Genomic DNA, 14,798 nt, shown 5'->3' on the forward strand with positions numbered 1-14,798 from the left:
TCGTTTGCCCACAGGACTGCCGTTAAGGGGCGCAGGTTAGAGCAGAGAGGAGGTTGGAACCCACTGTGTTGGGGCAGACCGGGTTCTGTTATGGTTCAGAACAGAAATAGCAACTCCCTGATTCCAGGATTCATTTCCTGTCTCGTGAGTGATGTTGGTGTAACGAGCAGCGTTCGTGGTCAGGTCTTTCGTCCAGGGATGAAAGCCTGGGTCCCTAAGCAGCCTTTTCTGCTCCCGGATTCCCACCGCGCCGACTCCTCACGTCCGTCAGCGCAGCTGCCCCGGCGCTGGGGACTGACACGCTGTGTGTAACGGCTCTCTGAGTTCCTGCGGGGGACCGGGGCCCTTGGGAGGCATCAGCAGGGACGGCCCTGTTCACGGGTGGAGAGTTTCACGTCACCCATCCAGGTCTGCCTTTCTTAATCCACGGTCTTGGAATCTACCTTCTCCTCCAAACTTTAAAAAGTTTGAGTGCAGTTGCCAAAGGTTGACCTTCGTTGTCCCTGACGGGGCACCAGTGACGGTCGCAGCTGGTTTTCTGGAGGAGTTGGTGGAGAGGTCGGGGATTGGGTAAACCCAGGGATGAAGCACCATAGCAGCTACCTGTGGTTGAAATGTTTTATGTCTCATCTAGTTTCCCAGATCACAGCCTCTCTTGCCTCCCTGTGTGGGCCATGAGGTGACCACACTCACAGGGGTCAGGCGCTATGTCATGGCCTGTGACTCCTGTGGTCCCTGACCAGCCCCAGATTGGCTGTGAAGTGTCACCTGTGTTTGGCTTCTTCACCACCTTGACAATTCGGAATTTCAGGCGTGGCTTGCAATTCTATGAGACAGTCACCTGGGAAATTTAGAAATGATTTTTGGATAGCCTCAAATTTCAAGTTATTACTTTAATACTTTAATTCTAAATTTATACATTAGTATAAACTCATGAGGTATCCGTATGAGTCTGTGACTTCCATCTAGCTCCGCCCCGAACGCCGCGGCCCGAATCGGGTCATGGGGCGTCTTCGGACATCCGTCAGCCCTTGGAAAGGGCGATGGGCAAGCAGTCGAGAGGGGAGTTCTCTCTTTATACCTTACGAAATTATCCTGAGGATCAATTATAACTGTGTACTGTTACCGAAGACAGTGTCTATAATGCAACTTTTGCTCATTTTTCTCTCTTGCTGGCTCGCCACGTACTTCATACTGGATTAGTTTGCTTTAAATGGCATGGCAGGTTCTGTAAGGCGATTCTGTGCGAAACAGTGTTTTACGGGAGGCTTCCGTCGGCTCTGTCTTCGCACAGGGAGAGGCTGGCGTGAGGTCGCTGGCCCCACCTGGAGAGCTGCAGTGACAGCAGGAGCGGTCAGGGCGCTGGTCCCCCGCCCTGCGGGGAGTGGCCTCTGCGCAGAGCCTGGCCACCCTGGCCGCCTCCCAGGGCGCCGACCTGCTAACCGGCTGCGTCCTCTCCTCCCCAGGCGCCGCGGGGGGAAGGCTCACAGCGCAGCGGCTGCTTCACTCTGAGGTTCTCGCGAGGGGAAGAGGCGGCTCCTTCCGCCAGCGCCGCCCTTAGCCTCGCGCTCGGGCTCTGCGGGGGCTGGACGTTTGGGTCTCGGCTCTGCAGGGCACGTTTTTATTTCTTAGCAAAGAAATATATGAATTCTACGTATTTTTTTATGTTTCATAGAACTCAATTCGCCACAATCTCTCTCTGAATCGTTATTTCATCAAAGTACCACGCTCCCAGGAAGAACCAGGCAAAGGCTCCTTCTGGAGGATAGATCCTGCCTCTGAAAGCAAATTAATAGAGCAGGCTTTTAGGAAAAGACGGCCTAGGGGCGTGCCTTGCTTTAGAACCCCTCTGGGACCGCTCTCTTCTAGGTAAGGAACAAAGGGGCACAAAAAGGCCTCATGAATGGTCAGTAAACTCACCCTCAATGTGTTGGTAAATTTTCCTTTTGAACCTGAAGGAACTGCCAGATGGCATTATGACTAATGTTGGGATGGGGGTTTGGAAAACAAGTGTCGGGCGCCACCCGTGTGTTCCCGTGTCGGGTGTCCAGACACGTGGACTGTCGGCAGAGCTCACTCACGCCCCACTCCCACGTGGTGGTTGTCGCATCACTGAGTTCATGGCGTGCCGTTAACACGACTGGATACCGCTTACCTGAGTCGGCAGTTGTGATGACGCCACGTTGATATTTTCGCTTCCTTTGGCATGCAGAAAGTTCCTTGGAACTACCTTTTAGCTGCTTAGACTCACGGTTGACTTACATACAGTGTTAATTTGCCTGGTTTTAAAATTACACATTTTTAGCTTCCTTAATCCTGTTTTTAGCCAAAGAAATGAGCATGACATAAGTCTGAAGCCCCCTTGAATTCTCCTACGGCTGTGGCCCGTGGCCCGTGGCCCGTGCTGGCGAGGGGCCCCTGTGGCTCTCCCACGGGCCGTGCAGGTTGCATGGAGTGCCCAGTGTAAGACTTGGGCAGCCACGGCAGGTTGGCAGGACACAGTGACACCCCGTTGCAAAGTACGCTGACTAGAATGAGAAGCACCTTGGGGGCGTCACTTGCGAGACTATAGTGTCGTCTTTTTTTGCTGCTGCAGGAGCGCCCCAGCCTCTCCCAACCACGCTGGAGTGCTGTCTGCTCACTCCAGCGGTGCCCAGACCCCCGAGAGCCTGTCGAGGGAAGGCTCACCAGCACCCCTGGAGCCTGAGCCTGGCGTCTCGCAGCCCAAACTCGCCGTCATCCAGGAAGCCCGGTTTGCCCAGAGCGCACCAGGTGAGACACCCGGCTCGAGTCGGTGCAGACGGGGCTCGGCACAGACGTAGCCGAACCTCCTGAAGAGGCCTGTGTCTTTGTACCTGTGTCTGATGCTTTCTCCGTAGTGCCGGCACGTCACTGTCTAAGCCTTGGGAAACTGGTAGCACAGTGAGTGTTCTTTAAATGACACCGTGTGTAGATGCCTGAAATGATTTAGAATTAACCTGTTGTTCAGTTGCTTTGTCTTTCAAAAAATCCGTGAAAAAGGCTCCCGCCCCAAGAGAAACATAGTCAGACGAACTAGACACTGATTGGAAGCAGTAACATGTCCATTTAATGAATAGTTGGACACTCTGCAGTTTACTTGCAAAGTCATAATGTGGAGTAATAAAACCGTATGCCTTGAGGAATTTTTTTAAAAAATGCAGTGCGGAAATGTGTCCAAACTAATTCTGTTATAGTTGAGAAAATGTGCATTTTGATCATTTGGGGTCTCAGCTGTTCTGGCCCAAAGCACCCCCTATGTCCTAGCAGCAGCCCCCGGCCAGAGAGCAGAGGTCAAGGGCACAGGCTCTGTCGTGGCCCAACTCTGCTCTTGCACTTCTGCTCCCTCCACCAGTGCAGGGTGGAGGTGTCGGTCCTCGGTGGGTGTGGCCCTGGCTTAGGCCCACAGGGCAGTTTCTCATAGCGTGCATTGACGTTTCCTTCCTCCTCCCTCCGGTAACTTCATTAAAGCAAAGAACTGAACACGACTTTAAAGGGCCGCACCTCCGTCATCTCTCCCAACTGATGTCTTCACTGAGAAACTGTGCAAGACATTTCCTCTTTCACGAAGAAAGGCCTGTGGAAAGAGGTGTTACCAGAAATCTAAACAGAGCAGAAATTGCATTAATAGCAGTTGAGTACAGGAAAAGAATTAAATGTGCCTATTAAAATACCGTAGTTCTCTCGTCATCTGTGACTTTGCCCTTGCGAGGTGAAGCGGGGCTGTGCTTTAAATCAGGCCCGGCCTGTTCTTCAGTGGGTGCGTGGGAACGTGGGGAGGCGAAGGACGGCGTGCCTCAGCGCTGTTGTCTCCTGTCCGCAGGGTCCCCGCTGTCCAGCCAGCCCGTCTTAATCGCCGTCCAGCGGCAGCTACCACAGGCGGTCAAGCCTGTCACCTACACCGTTGCAACCCCGGTGACCACCGCCACCTCCCAGCCACCCGTGGTGCAGACCGTTCACGTCGTCCACCAGATACCAGCGGTGTCAGTCACCAGCGTGGCTGGCCTGGCCCCAGCGAACACGTACACTGTCGCGGGACAGGCCGTGGTCACACAGGCGGCTGTGCTGGCCGCCCCTAAGGCCGAGCCACAAGAGAACGGAGATCACAGGGAAGCGAAAGGTGGGCCAGCGACAGGCAGCTCCCGTCAGCTTCGTGCTCCTAGAGACAGACCCACAAAGTTGCTCATCTTGGCCCGTTTTCTAATTTATTGTTAGTTCTAAAGACAGTCCCAGCTACTTGGGAGGCCGGGGCTGGAGGATGCCCGGAGCCCAGGAGTTGGAGGCTGTAGTGAGCTGTGGTGACACCACTGCACTCCAGCCAGGTGACAGAGTGAAACCCTGTCTCTAAAAAAAGACATTTTACAGCAGGGCTGATAGCATCTGAGTATGTTATTTTAAACTGGTAAGATTTTTATTAGCTTTTAAGTAATATTAATTGGCATTGTTTCTTTTCTTTTCCTTTTCTAATTTCAGTGAAAGTAGAACCTGTTCCCGCAATTAGCCATGCCACGCTAGGCGCTGCTAGCCGGATCATTCAGCCATCACAGCCCACCCCTGTCCAGACGGTCACCATCGTACAGCAGGCACCTCTAGGCCAACACCAGCTACCAATAAAAACTGTAACGCAGAACGGGACTCACGTGGTGCCAGTCCCCACCGCGGGCCACGGCCCGGTGAACAACGGTAAGAAACCGCGGCTCCCCGAGAGGAGGCATTTGGTGTTTTGGTTCTGTTAGTTTTAGTTTTGTCTCTGAGGAGATGTTTGTGTTTCCAGGCTGCGGGAAATCTAATACCGCTGCCGTTACTAGGCGAACTCGGAGGTGTTTGTGGGAGCCGCTGTTGTGGACCCCACTGGAGAGATGCGCGCTTCCCACTCCCCGAGAGAGAAACACCCTCGACTTCTGTAGATAGCTGGGTGTGGGCTGGCAGCAGCCCGAAATCCGACAGTAGGACGTGACTTCAGGGTCCCCTGTGTCGGGCCGGGACGCAGTGCCAGCGCTGCTCTCCTGGGAGCGCCTTTGCTCAAGGGTGTTGCTGACGGTGGGAGCAGAGAATGCTGCTCCGCTGCCCTGTGCTCTGAAAGCCCTTTGGAGGCCGCGCAGGTAAGGCCACGAGTGTCCCCCGCGGACGGTGGGAGGACAGCCGCTGCCTCAGCACGGCGACCCGCCTCCACCCCGCCCTGCGGAGCTGCGCAGAGGTCAGAGTCCCAAGTGATGCAGGAGTTTAGGGTCTTCAGAGCCGGTGCTGAAAGGCTTCGCCAGCAGCGGCCCACTCCAGCTGTGTGCAGCCTGCTGTGTCATGCGACAGGTGTGGGCTGATCCCTGCACCTGCAGGACCTCAAGGAGTAGCATCAGAGGCTCCCGACCCAACGAGACACTCTGTGCCACATGGTGCTCTCTTTAAAAGAGGGTAGCAGGCCGGGTATGGTTGCTTTCACCTGTCATCCTAGCATTCTGGGAGGCCGAGGTGGGAGGATCACTCGAGGTCATGAGTTTGAGACCAGCCTGAGCAAGAGCGAGACCCCGTCTCTACTCTAAGTAGAAAGAAATTAATTGGCCACCTAAAACTACATAGAAAAAAATTAGCCGGGCATGGTGGCACGTGCCTGTAGTCCCAGCTACTTGGGAGACTGAGGCAGGAGGATCGCTTGAGCCCAGCAGTTGGAGGCTGCTGTGAGCTGGGCACTCTAGCTCGGGCATCAGAGTGAGACTCTTGTCTCAAAAAAAAAAAAAAAAAAAAAAAAGGAGGGTAGCAGTCAGTTACCAGTTTAAAATGCCTTTTCCTCAGGCCTGTGTCCCCTCAGGCCTTGTTCTGCTTTTCTCTGGATAACCGACTCTGGCCCCGTGCGGTCCAGGGCAGCCGGCTGGGAGCCCCGCGGCAGCTGGGTGTAGATTGGAGGCGGAGGCCCTGGTCACTCTTCCAGCGTCGAGGCTTGTGGCGCAGGCGGCCAGGAGCTCCCGAGGTCGAGGGGGTCCCTGCCGCCTGGGGAGTGCCCCCATTTTCCACCAGACAGGCCCGGCGGGTGGGGGCCAAGGACGTCATGCCCACCACATCAGGGCTGCCGAGAGCCACCGGCGCAGTCGGAGGCCTTGCTTCTAGAAGGAGTTTGAAGACTGCATTCCTTTCACGTATCTAAGTGGGAAACTAAAATGTTTCAGTCTATTAATAAATTTAAACAAGGGTTTTAATTTTCCACTATTGAAAGTGTTGGTGTTTTAAAGTGAAAGCTTTTACTCCATTATTTCAAATGTCCTCCTGGGCTCTAAGTCAGCTGTGACTAGACCCACAGCAGCCCCCGCACCCCGTCCTTGGGCTGGCCCCGGCACGCGCTCCCATGGACCCTGCGAGTCGCGTGCGTCCTTTGTGGTCAGGTGCACTGATCCTGTCTTTCCACTATAACAATAAAATAGATATAAAATTGCACATTTTTTGCAGCTAGAGAGAAAAAATACTGATACAAATATTAAGATGTATTTGTGAGTAAAAAGATTGACTTATCTATTATTACTACAGAATTGATCAAAATCAAAAATGTAATAAATTCTATAAAAACACAAATTAAATTTTTAAAGTTTTTCTCAAGATGTATTGCTTACTATATCAAGACTTTAAAGAAAACGCTTGTAATCCCAGCACTTTGGGAGGCCAAGCTGAGAGGATCGCTTGAGCCGAGGAGTTCAAGACCAGCCTGGGCAGCCTAGTGAAACCCCACCTCTACAAAAAATTTTTTAAAAATTAGCCAGGCATGGCAGTGGCACCTGTAGTCCCAGCTTTTCAGGAGGCTGAGGCAGGAGGACTGCTGGAGCCCAGGAGTTAGAGGCTGCAGGGAGCTGTGATGACACCACTGCACTCCAGCCTGGGTGACAGAGCGAGACCCTGTCTCTAAAACAAGAAGACAGACAGAGGAGATGCTGAAGCTCCTCCCAGTGACGCGTGAAAGTCACTCCGGGAACTGTTAACGAGTGACGTTAGCTGGTCTCTCAGTGGGAAGTCCTGCTGACTAGTTTGGTTGGCATTTTTGACTCAGAAACCACTTGGTTTGAGAAAGGATTTATTTCCAGGAGTTGATAACTGAGCTTCGCAGCACCAGTGTATTCCGACATTCCTTTGTCTCCTGCTCCCTCCCGAGGCGGTGGAGGGAGGCTGTGGAGGAAGAGGAGGTGGTGGGTCGGCGCTAAGGAAGAGCCATCGCGTCGCAGCGCACCTGGAGTGGCTCTCCTCAGCGGTGTCGGTACCTGGTGTGAGGGCCACGCCTTGGGTGACCCGAATTCTCACCTCCTTCCCTGTTGAGAAGGGAAAGTGGTGTCTGTAGTTGTTAGCACATTTTGATAATCAGAAGCTCGGCTGTTTATTTTATTTCTCTTTTTGAGACAGGGTTTTGCTCTGTTGCCCTGGCTCAGGGCAGCCTCCAACTCCTGGGCACAAACGATTCTGCCACCTCGGGCCTCCCAAAAAGCTGGGACTACAAGCCTGTGCCACCACACCCGGCTGATTTTCTTATTTTTTTGTAGAGACAGTGTCTTGCTATGTTGCCCAGACTGGTCTCAAACGCCTGGCCTCAAGTGATCCTCCTGCCTCAGTCTCCCTAGTAGATGGGACTACAGATGTGTGCCACCACGCCCAGCTACTTTTTAAAAAATTTTTTTAGAAACAGGATATCACTGTTTTGCCCAGGCTGGGCTCAAACTCCTGACCCCAAATAATCTTTCTGCCTGGGCCTCCCAAAGTGCTGGGATTACAGGCATATGAGCTACCATACCTGGCCAGGATTCTCTTTGAATAGATAAGCAAAATGCTGTCATTATACTTTTAAAAATCAATAACAATTCGTTTATACCCAGTAGCTCATTAGGGTTCAAATTATTGATTCTTTTTTTTTTTTTTTCAATTGAGGTGAAATATACATAACATAAAATTTACTGTTTTAACTCTTTCAAAGTTTACAGTTCATTGATGGTAAGGACATTCACAATGTTTTGAAGCCATCACATCTATCTAATTAAAAACATTTTCAAATCCCAAGAGGGCACCCACCCCAGTCAGCAGCCGCCCCTATACCCTCCTCCCCGAGGTCTCTGGGAACCTCTGACCTGCCGACTCTCTCTGGATTCGCCCGTCCCGGCCCTGTCCTATGCATGGAGCCATCGGATCTGTGTCTTTTCCTGTCTGGCTGCTTCTGCTTTGCATGACATGTCTGAGGGTCACCATGTCGTAACTTTTATCAGTACTGGATTCATCTTTGTGACCAAATACTTTTAACATGCTGTGTGTTCAGTCCTCAGTTTGTTTCTGCAGTTAGGCCATTGCCAGTCGTGTTGCTAGAACATTCACGCACGAGTATTTGCTTGACTCCCTGTCTCCATCTCTTTTGGACCTAGGAGTGGAATTCCTGCGTCATGTGGTAAATCTGTGTTTAGTTTATTGGGTAACCACCAAACTTTCTCACAGCAGGGGGACTTTTTCACATTCCTGTTAACAATGGGGTTCCTATTTTTCCATTTTCGCTTGTGGACAAACAACACTTGTTCACTTCCTATTTGTTTTCTGTCACGATCATTTCGGTGTCGTGGGCATGAGGTGGTGCCTGGTGGTAGCTTTGACTTGCGTGTCCTGATGACCTGTGGTGTTGGGCGTCTGGTCCTGCGTCTGCTGGTGGTTTGAATGTGCCCTCTGCAGAAATGTCTGTTTAGGTCCGGTGCCATCTTTTAATTTGGGTGTCGTAGCTCTTTGTTTTGGAGTTGTAGGATTTTTATGTGTTCTAGGTACTAGACTCGTATCAGACAGATGGTGTACCTCAGAGACACTGTGGGTTTGGTTCCAGACCACCACAGTAGAGCAGGCCACACCGGTTTTTGGTTTCTCGGTGTATATAAAGGTTGCATTTACAGTGAACTGTAGGTTTTTTGGTTTTGGTATTTTTTGAGACAGTCTCGCTTTGTTGCCTGGGCTAGAGTGCCGTGGCGTCAGCCCAGCTCACAGCAACCTCTAACTCCTGGGCTCAAGTGATCCTCCTGCCTCAGCCTCCCGAGTAGCTGGGACTACAAGCATGTGCCACCATGCCCGGCTAATTTTTTCTATATATTTTTAGTCGGCCAATTAATTTGTTTCTATTTTTAGTAAAAATGGGGTCTCGATTTTGCTCAGGCTGATCTCGAACTCCTGACCTTGAGTGATCCTCCCGCCTCGGCCTCCCAGGAGCTAGGATTACAGGCGTGAGCCACCATGTACCGTAGTTTTTTTACGTGCGTACTAACACTGTGTTTAGGAAAACAATGTACATACCTTAATATAAAAATACTCGCTGACACTGCTAGCTGTGGGGAGGGGGTTGCGGAAGGTGAGGTGGCTGTGGCGATTTTTGAAAATAAGAAAGTAGAGTTGCCACGTTGATTGACACTTCCGTTCACGAGAGATTCTTCTGTGGCATGCTATGGTGTTTGATAGCATTTTACCCACAGTGGAACTTCATTTAAAATTAGAATTAACCCTTTCAAACCTTGCTGCTGTTTTTTCCACTAAGTTTATGTAATATGCCAAATCTTTTGTTGTAATTTCGACAGTGTTCACAGCGTCTTCACCAGGAATAAATTCCCTCTCAAGAAACCACTTTCTGGCTGGGCACAGTGGCTCACGCCTGTAATCCCAGCACCCTGAGAGGCCGAGGCAGGAGGATCGCTTGAGCTCAGGAGTTTGAGACCAGCCTGAGCAAGAGCAAGACCCTGTCTCTACTATAAATAGAAAGAAATTAGCAAAAACAACTAAAAATAGAAAAAAAATTAGCTGGGCACAGTGTCACCTGCCTGTAGTCGCAGCTACTCGGGAGGCTGAGGCAGGAGGATCTCTTGAGTCCAGGAGTTTGAGGTTGCTGTAAGACAAGCTGACGTCACGGCACTCTAGCCATCCTCCTGCCTCAGCCTCCTGAGTAGCTGGGGCTGCAGGTGCCACCGTGCCCAGCTAATTTTTAAAATTTTTTTGTATTAATGGGATATCACTATGTTGCTCAGGTCTCTGATTGGTTTTTATGTCATCTTGTGTTCTGTGATGTTACCGATTACACTTAACCCAGGTCCTGGTGAGAGTGAGGCTCAGGCTGTTTCGGGGTGCCACACAGCTGCATCCCGCCCCCCCATCCTCCCACTGGTGTCAGGCTCTGGGCCTCTTCCTCAGCCCAGTGTCCTGCTTTAGGGTGACCACACGCGACCTCCCTTCGTGCTCACTATTTACCCATCAGTGCATCTCTCCTGGCGTCTCTGTCACTTGGGGCAGGAGGAGAAGGGAACCCCGAGTGAAGTTGAACCCCCATGCTGCCGAGGGGGGCTGAGCGTTTTCAGGGGGAGCCGCTCTCCTGCCCAGGTCCTGGCTGGATCCAGAGGCAGAAATAACGGAAAGCTCACACTGCAGAGCCATAGGAAGCACCTCCAGGAGGCAGTCAGGCTGCGTCTGGAATCCCGAGACAGGACTCGGGTGGCCTGGGGACCGTCATGGCCACCCCCAGACCAGGCGCAGCACGGTTTCTGTCTGCTGCCCTGCTCGGGCACCGAGCCAGCCGAATTCCCGGAGCTGGCTGGGCCCACGTCCACCCTGTCGGGGAGGAGCCACCCACGCAGGTTAGGCCCGTGACGGGGCACCCCTCGGAGGACAGATAGGTGCTGCCACGCTAGTGCCTGCGGCCGGGCGGGCTCAGCCCAGATGGGGCAGCAGCAGGGCAGAGGGCGCTGCAGAGCCGGGAGCAGGGTTTGCGCTGTTTGTGGTTGTGTCTGGCGCGGTGGTCGCGTTTGACGGGTCCCCCTGTAGGTGTGTCCACGCTGGGGTGTCTGTCACAGCCTGAAGGACCGAGGCTCCGCAGCGGGGCCCAGGCCCACCCGGGGCAGCGTGTCCAGGCTCCCTCCCCAGGGCACTGCATGTTGGCTCCTGGGCCCGAGGCTGCAGAAGGTGGCTTGGGAGGTGTGTGCGGTCTGGGTCGTCCGGCTGAGAAGCGTCCTCTGACGAGACGGTGGCGCACTCCACAAGCACCACCGCCTGCGCCTGGGGCTGGAGGCGGCAGGGCCCCGTTGGCGCCTGCGCCTGGGGCTCCAGGGAAATGGGGCCTGGAGTCAGCGGGCGTGGGTGGAGAGGTCAGGACAGAGGCACAGTGTCTGGCTGAGAGGTCACGGAGCGTGCCCACTTGCTCGTGGGGCTGCCACGTGGGGAGTCTGCTGGGGCCGGAGATGGGAGAAGAGTTGCCCTGCAGCTGGGGGGGGGGCGGGAGGGGCAGTTCTGCCCCCTCTGTGACCTCGGCCTTTCCCAAGTCCCTCAGCGACTGGACGAGGCCCACCTAGCCATGGGTGGTGATCTTAGAGTTTACTGATTTGAGTGTCATCTAAAAAAAACACCTGCACGAAACATCCAGAATAATGTTTGACCAGATACCTGGGTGCCGTGGCTCTACCAGGTTGACACGTAGCATACCTCTCAGCATCGCAGTTGTAAACTTGGCCTTTACGATCATTAATGGTGATTGGCGGTGCAGACTCCTTCCTTCCTGTTGTCCCTCCACCCACCTGTGTGCCGACCTGGCCGAGCAGGTGAGCAGCACCTGTGGGGAACTCGGTGCTGCTCTCCCACAACCAGAGCGAGCCGTCCTGCTCCTGTGGGTGGGATGAGCCAGAAGCGTCCCCTGGGGTGGGGTGTGAGGGCCCCTCTGTTGGCGGGGAGGGGACGTCTGCAGCTCCGCGGCTGCGACAGCAAGGCCATTTCCTGGCTGTCACAGCAGGTGCTAGGGAACAGAAGCAGCCGCCACGCCGGTGGTCGACCCGCTGCGGTGCCTTGTGCCCGTGGGGTGTCAGCGGGCTCTGCGGGCTTGGGGGCGCGGGGGTCCCCACGGGGTGCGGCTTCAGCCGGAGCGGGCCCTGACTCACTTTCTCTCCGCAGCGGCGGCGAGCCCTTTGCACATGCTGGCGACCCACGCGTCGGCCTCCGCCTCCCTGCCCACCAAGCGCCAGGGCGGCGACCCACCGGAGCAGCCGGAGCTGAAGCGGATCAAGACGGAGGACGGCGAGAGCATCGTCATCGCCCTGAGCGTGGACGCGCCGCCGGCTGCCGTGAGGGACAAGGGCGTCCAGAACTAGTGACGGGAGAGCTTTTCTTCCAAGTGTCAGCTTTGTGGTGCCAAAAGGAGACGCTGCCTCTCACCGGCGCGCGGCGCCCGGTAGGCAGGGCCTGCGGTTGGACTTCGCCTCTCAGCACTGAAACACAGAACCCAGGCGGCCTTACAACTCCTCGATCAGAGACAAGTCACACTTGAGCAGCCACACGCAACACAGCTGGCCGGCACGGCGCCTCTGAGCCAGCACTCGCTGCGCCGCCGCCTCGGGCGCAGCTTTTAACTGCGCGGAAGAGCTCACGGTCCTCCGCACGGCGGGCTCCTCCGCGTGGGGACGGCGCGGCCGTCGGCGCCAGGTGCAAACGGACCCCCGGCACGGGCCCCGGGGCCAGGCAGGACCCCGGACCCAGCACTGGCGCCGGGAGGCCGGACGGCGTCTGTCCTGCTCACGCGGAGTAGGGTGTCTCGAGGTTACTTTCTCTACAAAGTAATGGGGTCTCTGACATTTCACATCACTCCATTTCTGCTCTGGAAACTGTGGAATCGCACAGAACTGTTGGTGTGGATTTCATTTGGGGAAAAGGAACAGCATAGTTTTGTGTTCTGTTGTCTGTTTTCAGCCCACGGAATGATTTGCTTTGTCCTGTTAGAGCTCGGACGGAGCGCCGGCCGGCAGCTGCAGCCGCCGGTGTGAGCGCAGCCGCCCGACGGGCTCACCTCCTCCCGGTGCGCAGGGCGGCGCTGCGGCTGCGACTCCAGGGACAGGCCCGGGACGGGACGGGCTGCCGGCTCGCCCCGCCGCACTTACTGTTACCTTTCCTGCTACTTTCTGTTGTTTGTTTCTTTGTGTTGACTTTGTCCCTGGCAAAATATTTTCACTCTGAGTAAAACCAGTCTCCTGAGTACCGTGTGTGTGTGAAACGCAGAGCCACCACCGCTGCGCTGGAGACAGCCTCGCCACGCGCCCGGCGCAGAAGGGCCACGCTGTCTCCGCGCACCTGTGGTCCCGCCAGCAGGTGTCCCTGCTAGCTGCAACGGCGCCCGGCCAGCGTCCGCCCGACCGCGTTGCCGTCTTCCCTCCTCGTGGCCAGTCCCTGGCGGGGGGCAGGGTGGAGCCGCGTGCTGTCACCCCCGGGGACTGAGCGAGGCCCCCGAGGGAAAGTGCTGGAAGCATGTGGGTCGCCTTCCGATTTGCAGCGGAGCTTCCCTACCTTTCAGAGCGGACCCCAGCACGGCCGACCGCCCTGCAGGGGTGAGGGGAGCGGGAAGACGCAGGTGGGGGGGAGGCAGGGGCCCCGCACGGCCGCAGCCCGGCTCCTCAGGAAGAAAACCTGCTTTCCGAGCGCGCCAGGCTGGGCCGAGCAGAGTGTGAGCAGAAAGGGCTCCAGCCTTATCGTGGACTTTCAATGTCATCATCATAACGTTATTTATTTAAATGTAGTTATTTTGGTATTTAATTTTTTTTTAAAGAGGAAAAAAAAAACCTGTATTTTCCTGGTGGAATGAAACAACTCAGAATGGTATATTTAGGCAATTTTAAAACATTTATTATTTACATAAAGACCAAATATGATAAATCTGTTCTAAGTATTGTGTGTCAATCCACAGAATGGGGCTGTCACGATGTCACTGCAGATGCATATGGAAAAGTATGGAATTAGTGCACACTAGCTGGATCATAACTCAGCCGTTTTAAAAATAAAAGTGAAACCGTCACTCGAGTGCGCCCGTGTGTGTGACCGTGGCAACCGTGGCCGGCAGAGCGGGCGTTCTGTCCTCTCTCCCAGGAGGTTTGCGGTTTGCAAAGTGGCCTGGACTGCGCTGTGTCCTGTGTGTGGGTCGGGTCGCGCCAAGAGCGGTCCAGGCCGGTCGGTGGCAGCGCAGGGAGACCAGCCCTCGCTCCGTCGCAGGCGGGCGGGGACACGGGCAGGCGCGGCGCCAAGCCAGCGGACCGGCCCCCTGGACTCGCGTTGGCACCGCGGCGCACGCCGGCCTGCAGGACCCGAGCCTGTCGTCCGCTGCTCCCTCCCGAGGGAGCGTCCGCCCACCGGGATCACAGGTAAGGAGAACGCCCTGCTCTCAGACGTCGGACAGGGAGGCGGCCGCGGGGCGTGGGCCGAGAGGCACTGCCTCCCTCTGGCGCCCAGACCCACGAGCGCCTTTCCAGGCTGGCACCGGCTGCCTCGGGCTGCGGGAGGGTGAGAGCGCCCGGGTTTTCTCGCCAGTCTTTACTGTCCTTATATTTTGGGTTTAGCTCTGACCTCCCCAGGCCCTCCGCATGCCGTTGCCGGCAGAGCCGTTGCCGGTGCAGCCCTGGCGGCGATGCCTGGCTCCCGCCGGGCCGCCGGGAGACGTCCTGTCCCCCGTGCACCGTGGGCGGCAGTGAGCTCCAGCTCTCCCCGGCAGTTCCTCCGTGTCTCACTTCCGAGAAGTCTCTGACCTTTGCCAAACTTCTGGGCTCCTCAGGGACCGGAAACTCAATTTCAGCAGCTTTGTCCTGAGCCAGACAAGAACACGGAAGGGAAACTGACACTTGGCCCAGACTGCAGTGCATTCCAGAGCGCACGTGGCCGGGCTGTGGTCGGTCTTCTCTCCTTCGCGTAGCACGCCTGTGGGCAGCCGACTGTTTGGTCACTGTCCTCGGCTAGAGTAACGGTAGCTGGTGGTCTTGGTCAGGGGCGTGGGGCGCGGCGTCAGG

The 14,798-nt window shown here is 55.3% G+C and overlaps 1 protein-coding gene across 2 annotated transcripts in view; it reads left to right on the forward strand.

The window, feature by feature from the left end:
• Window positions 1-13,821, forward strand: part of FOXK2 (forkhead box K2) — a 56,428-nt gene extending 42,607 nt beyond the window's left edge. For both annotated transcript variants that reach the window (XM_012777275.3, XM_075999834.1), the window contains exons 5-9: window positions 1,676-1,869; window positions 2,597-2,772; window positions 3,842-4,138; window positions 4,492-4,701; window positions 11,929-13,821. In XM_012777275.3, the coding sequence (XP_012632729.3) occupies window positions 1,676-1,869; window positions 2,597-2,772; window positions 3,842-4,138; window positions 4,492-4,701; window positions 11,929-12,125 (1,074 nt within the window). In that variant the 3' untranslated portion in view covers window positions 12,126-13,821. The remainder of the gene's footprint in view (window positions 1-1,675; window positions 1,870-2,596; window positions 2,773-3,841; window positions 4,139-4,491; window positions 4,702-11,928) is intronic.
• Window positions 13,822-14,798: the final 977 nt, after the last annotated feature.

Source organism: Microcebus murinus, unplaced genomic scaffold, assembly GCF_040939455.1.
Source record: "Microcebus murinus isolate Inina unplaced genomic scaffold, M.murinus_Inina_mat1.0 scaf010_hap2_Mmur4.0, whole genome shotgun sequence".
Taxonomy (NCBI): Eukaryota; Metazoa; Chordata; class Mammalia; order Primates; family Cheirogaleidae; genus Microcebus; species Microcebus murinus.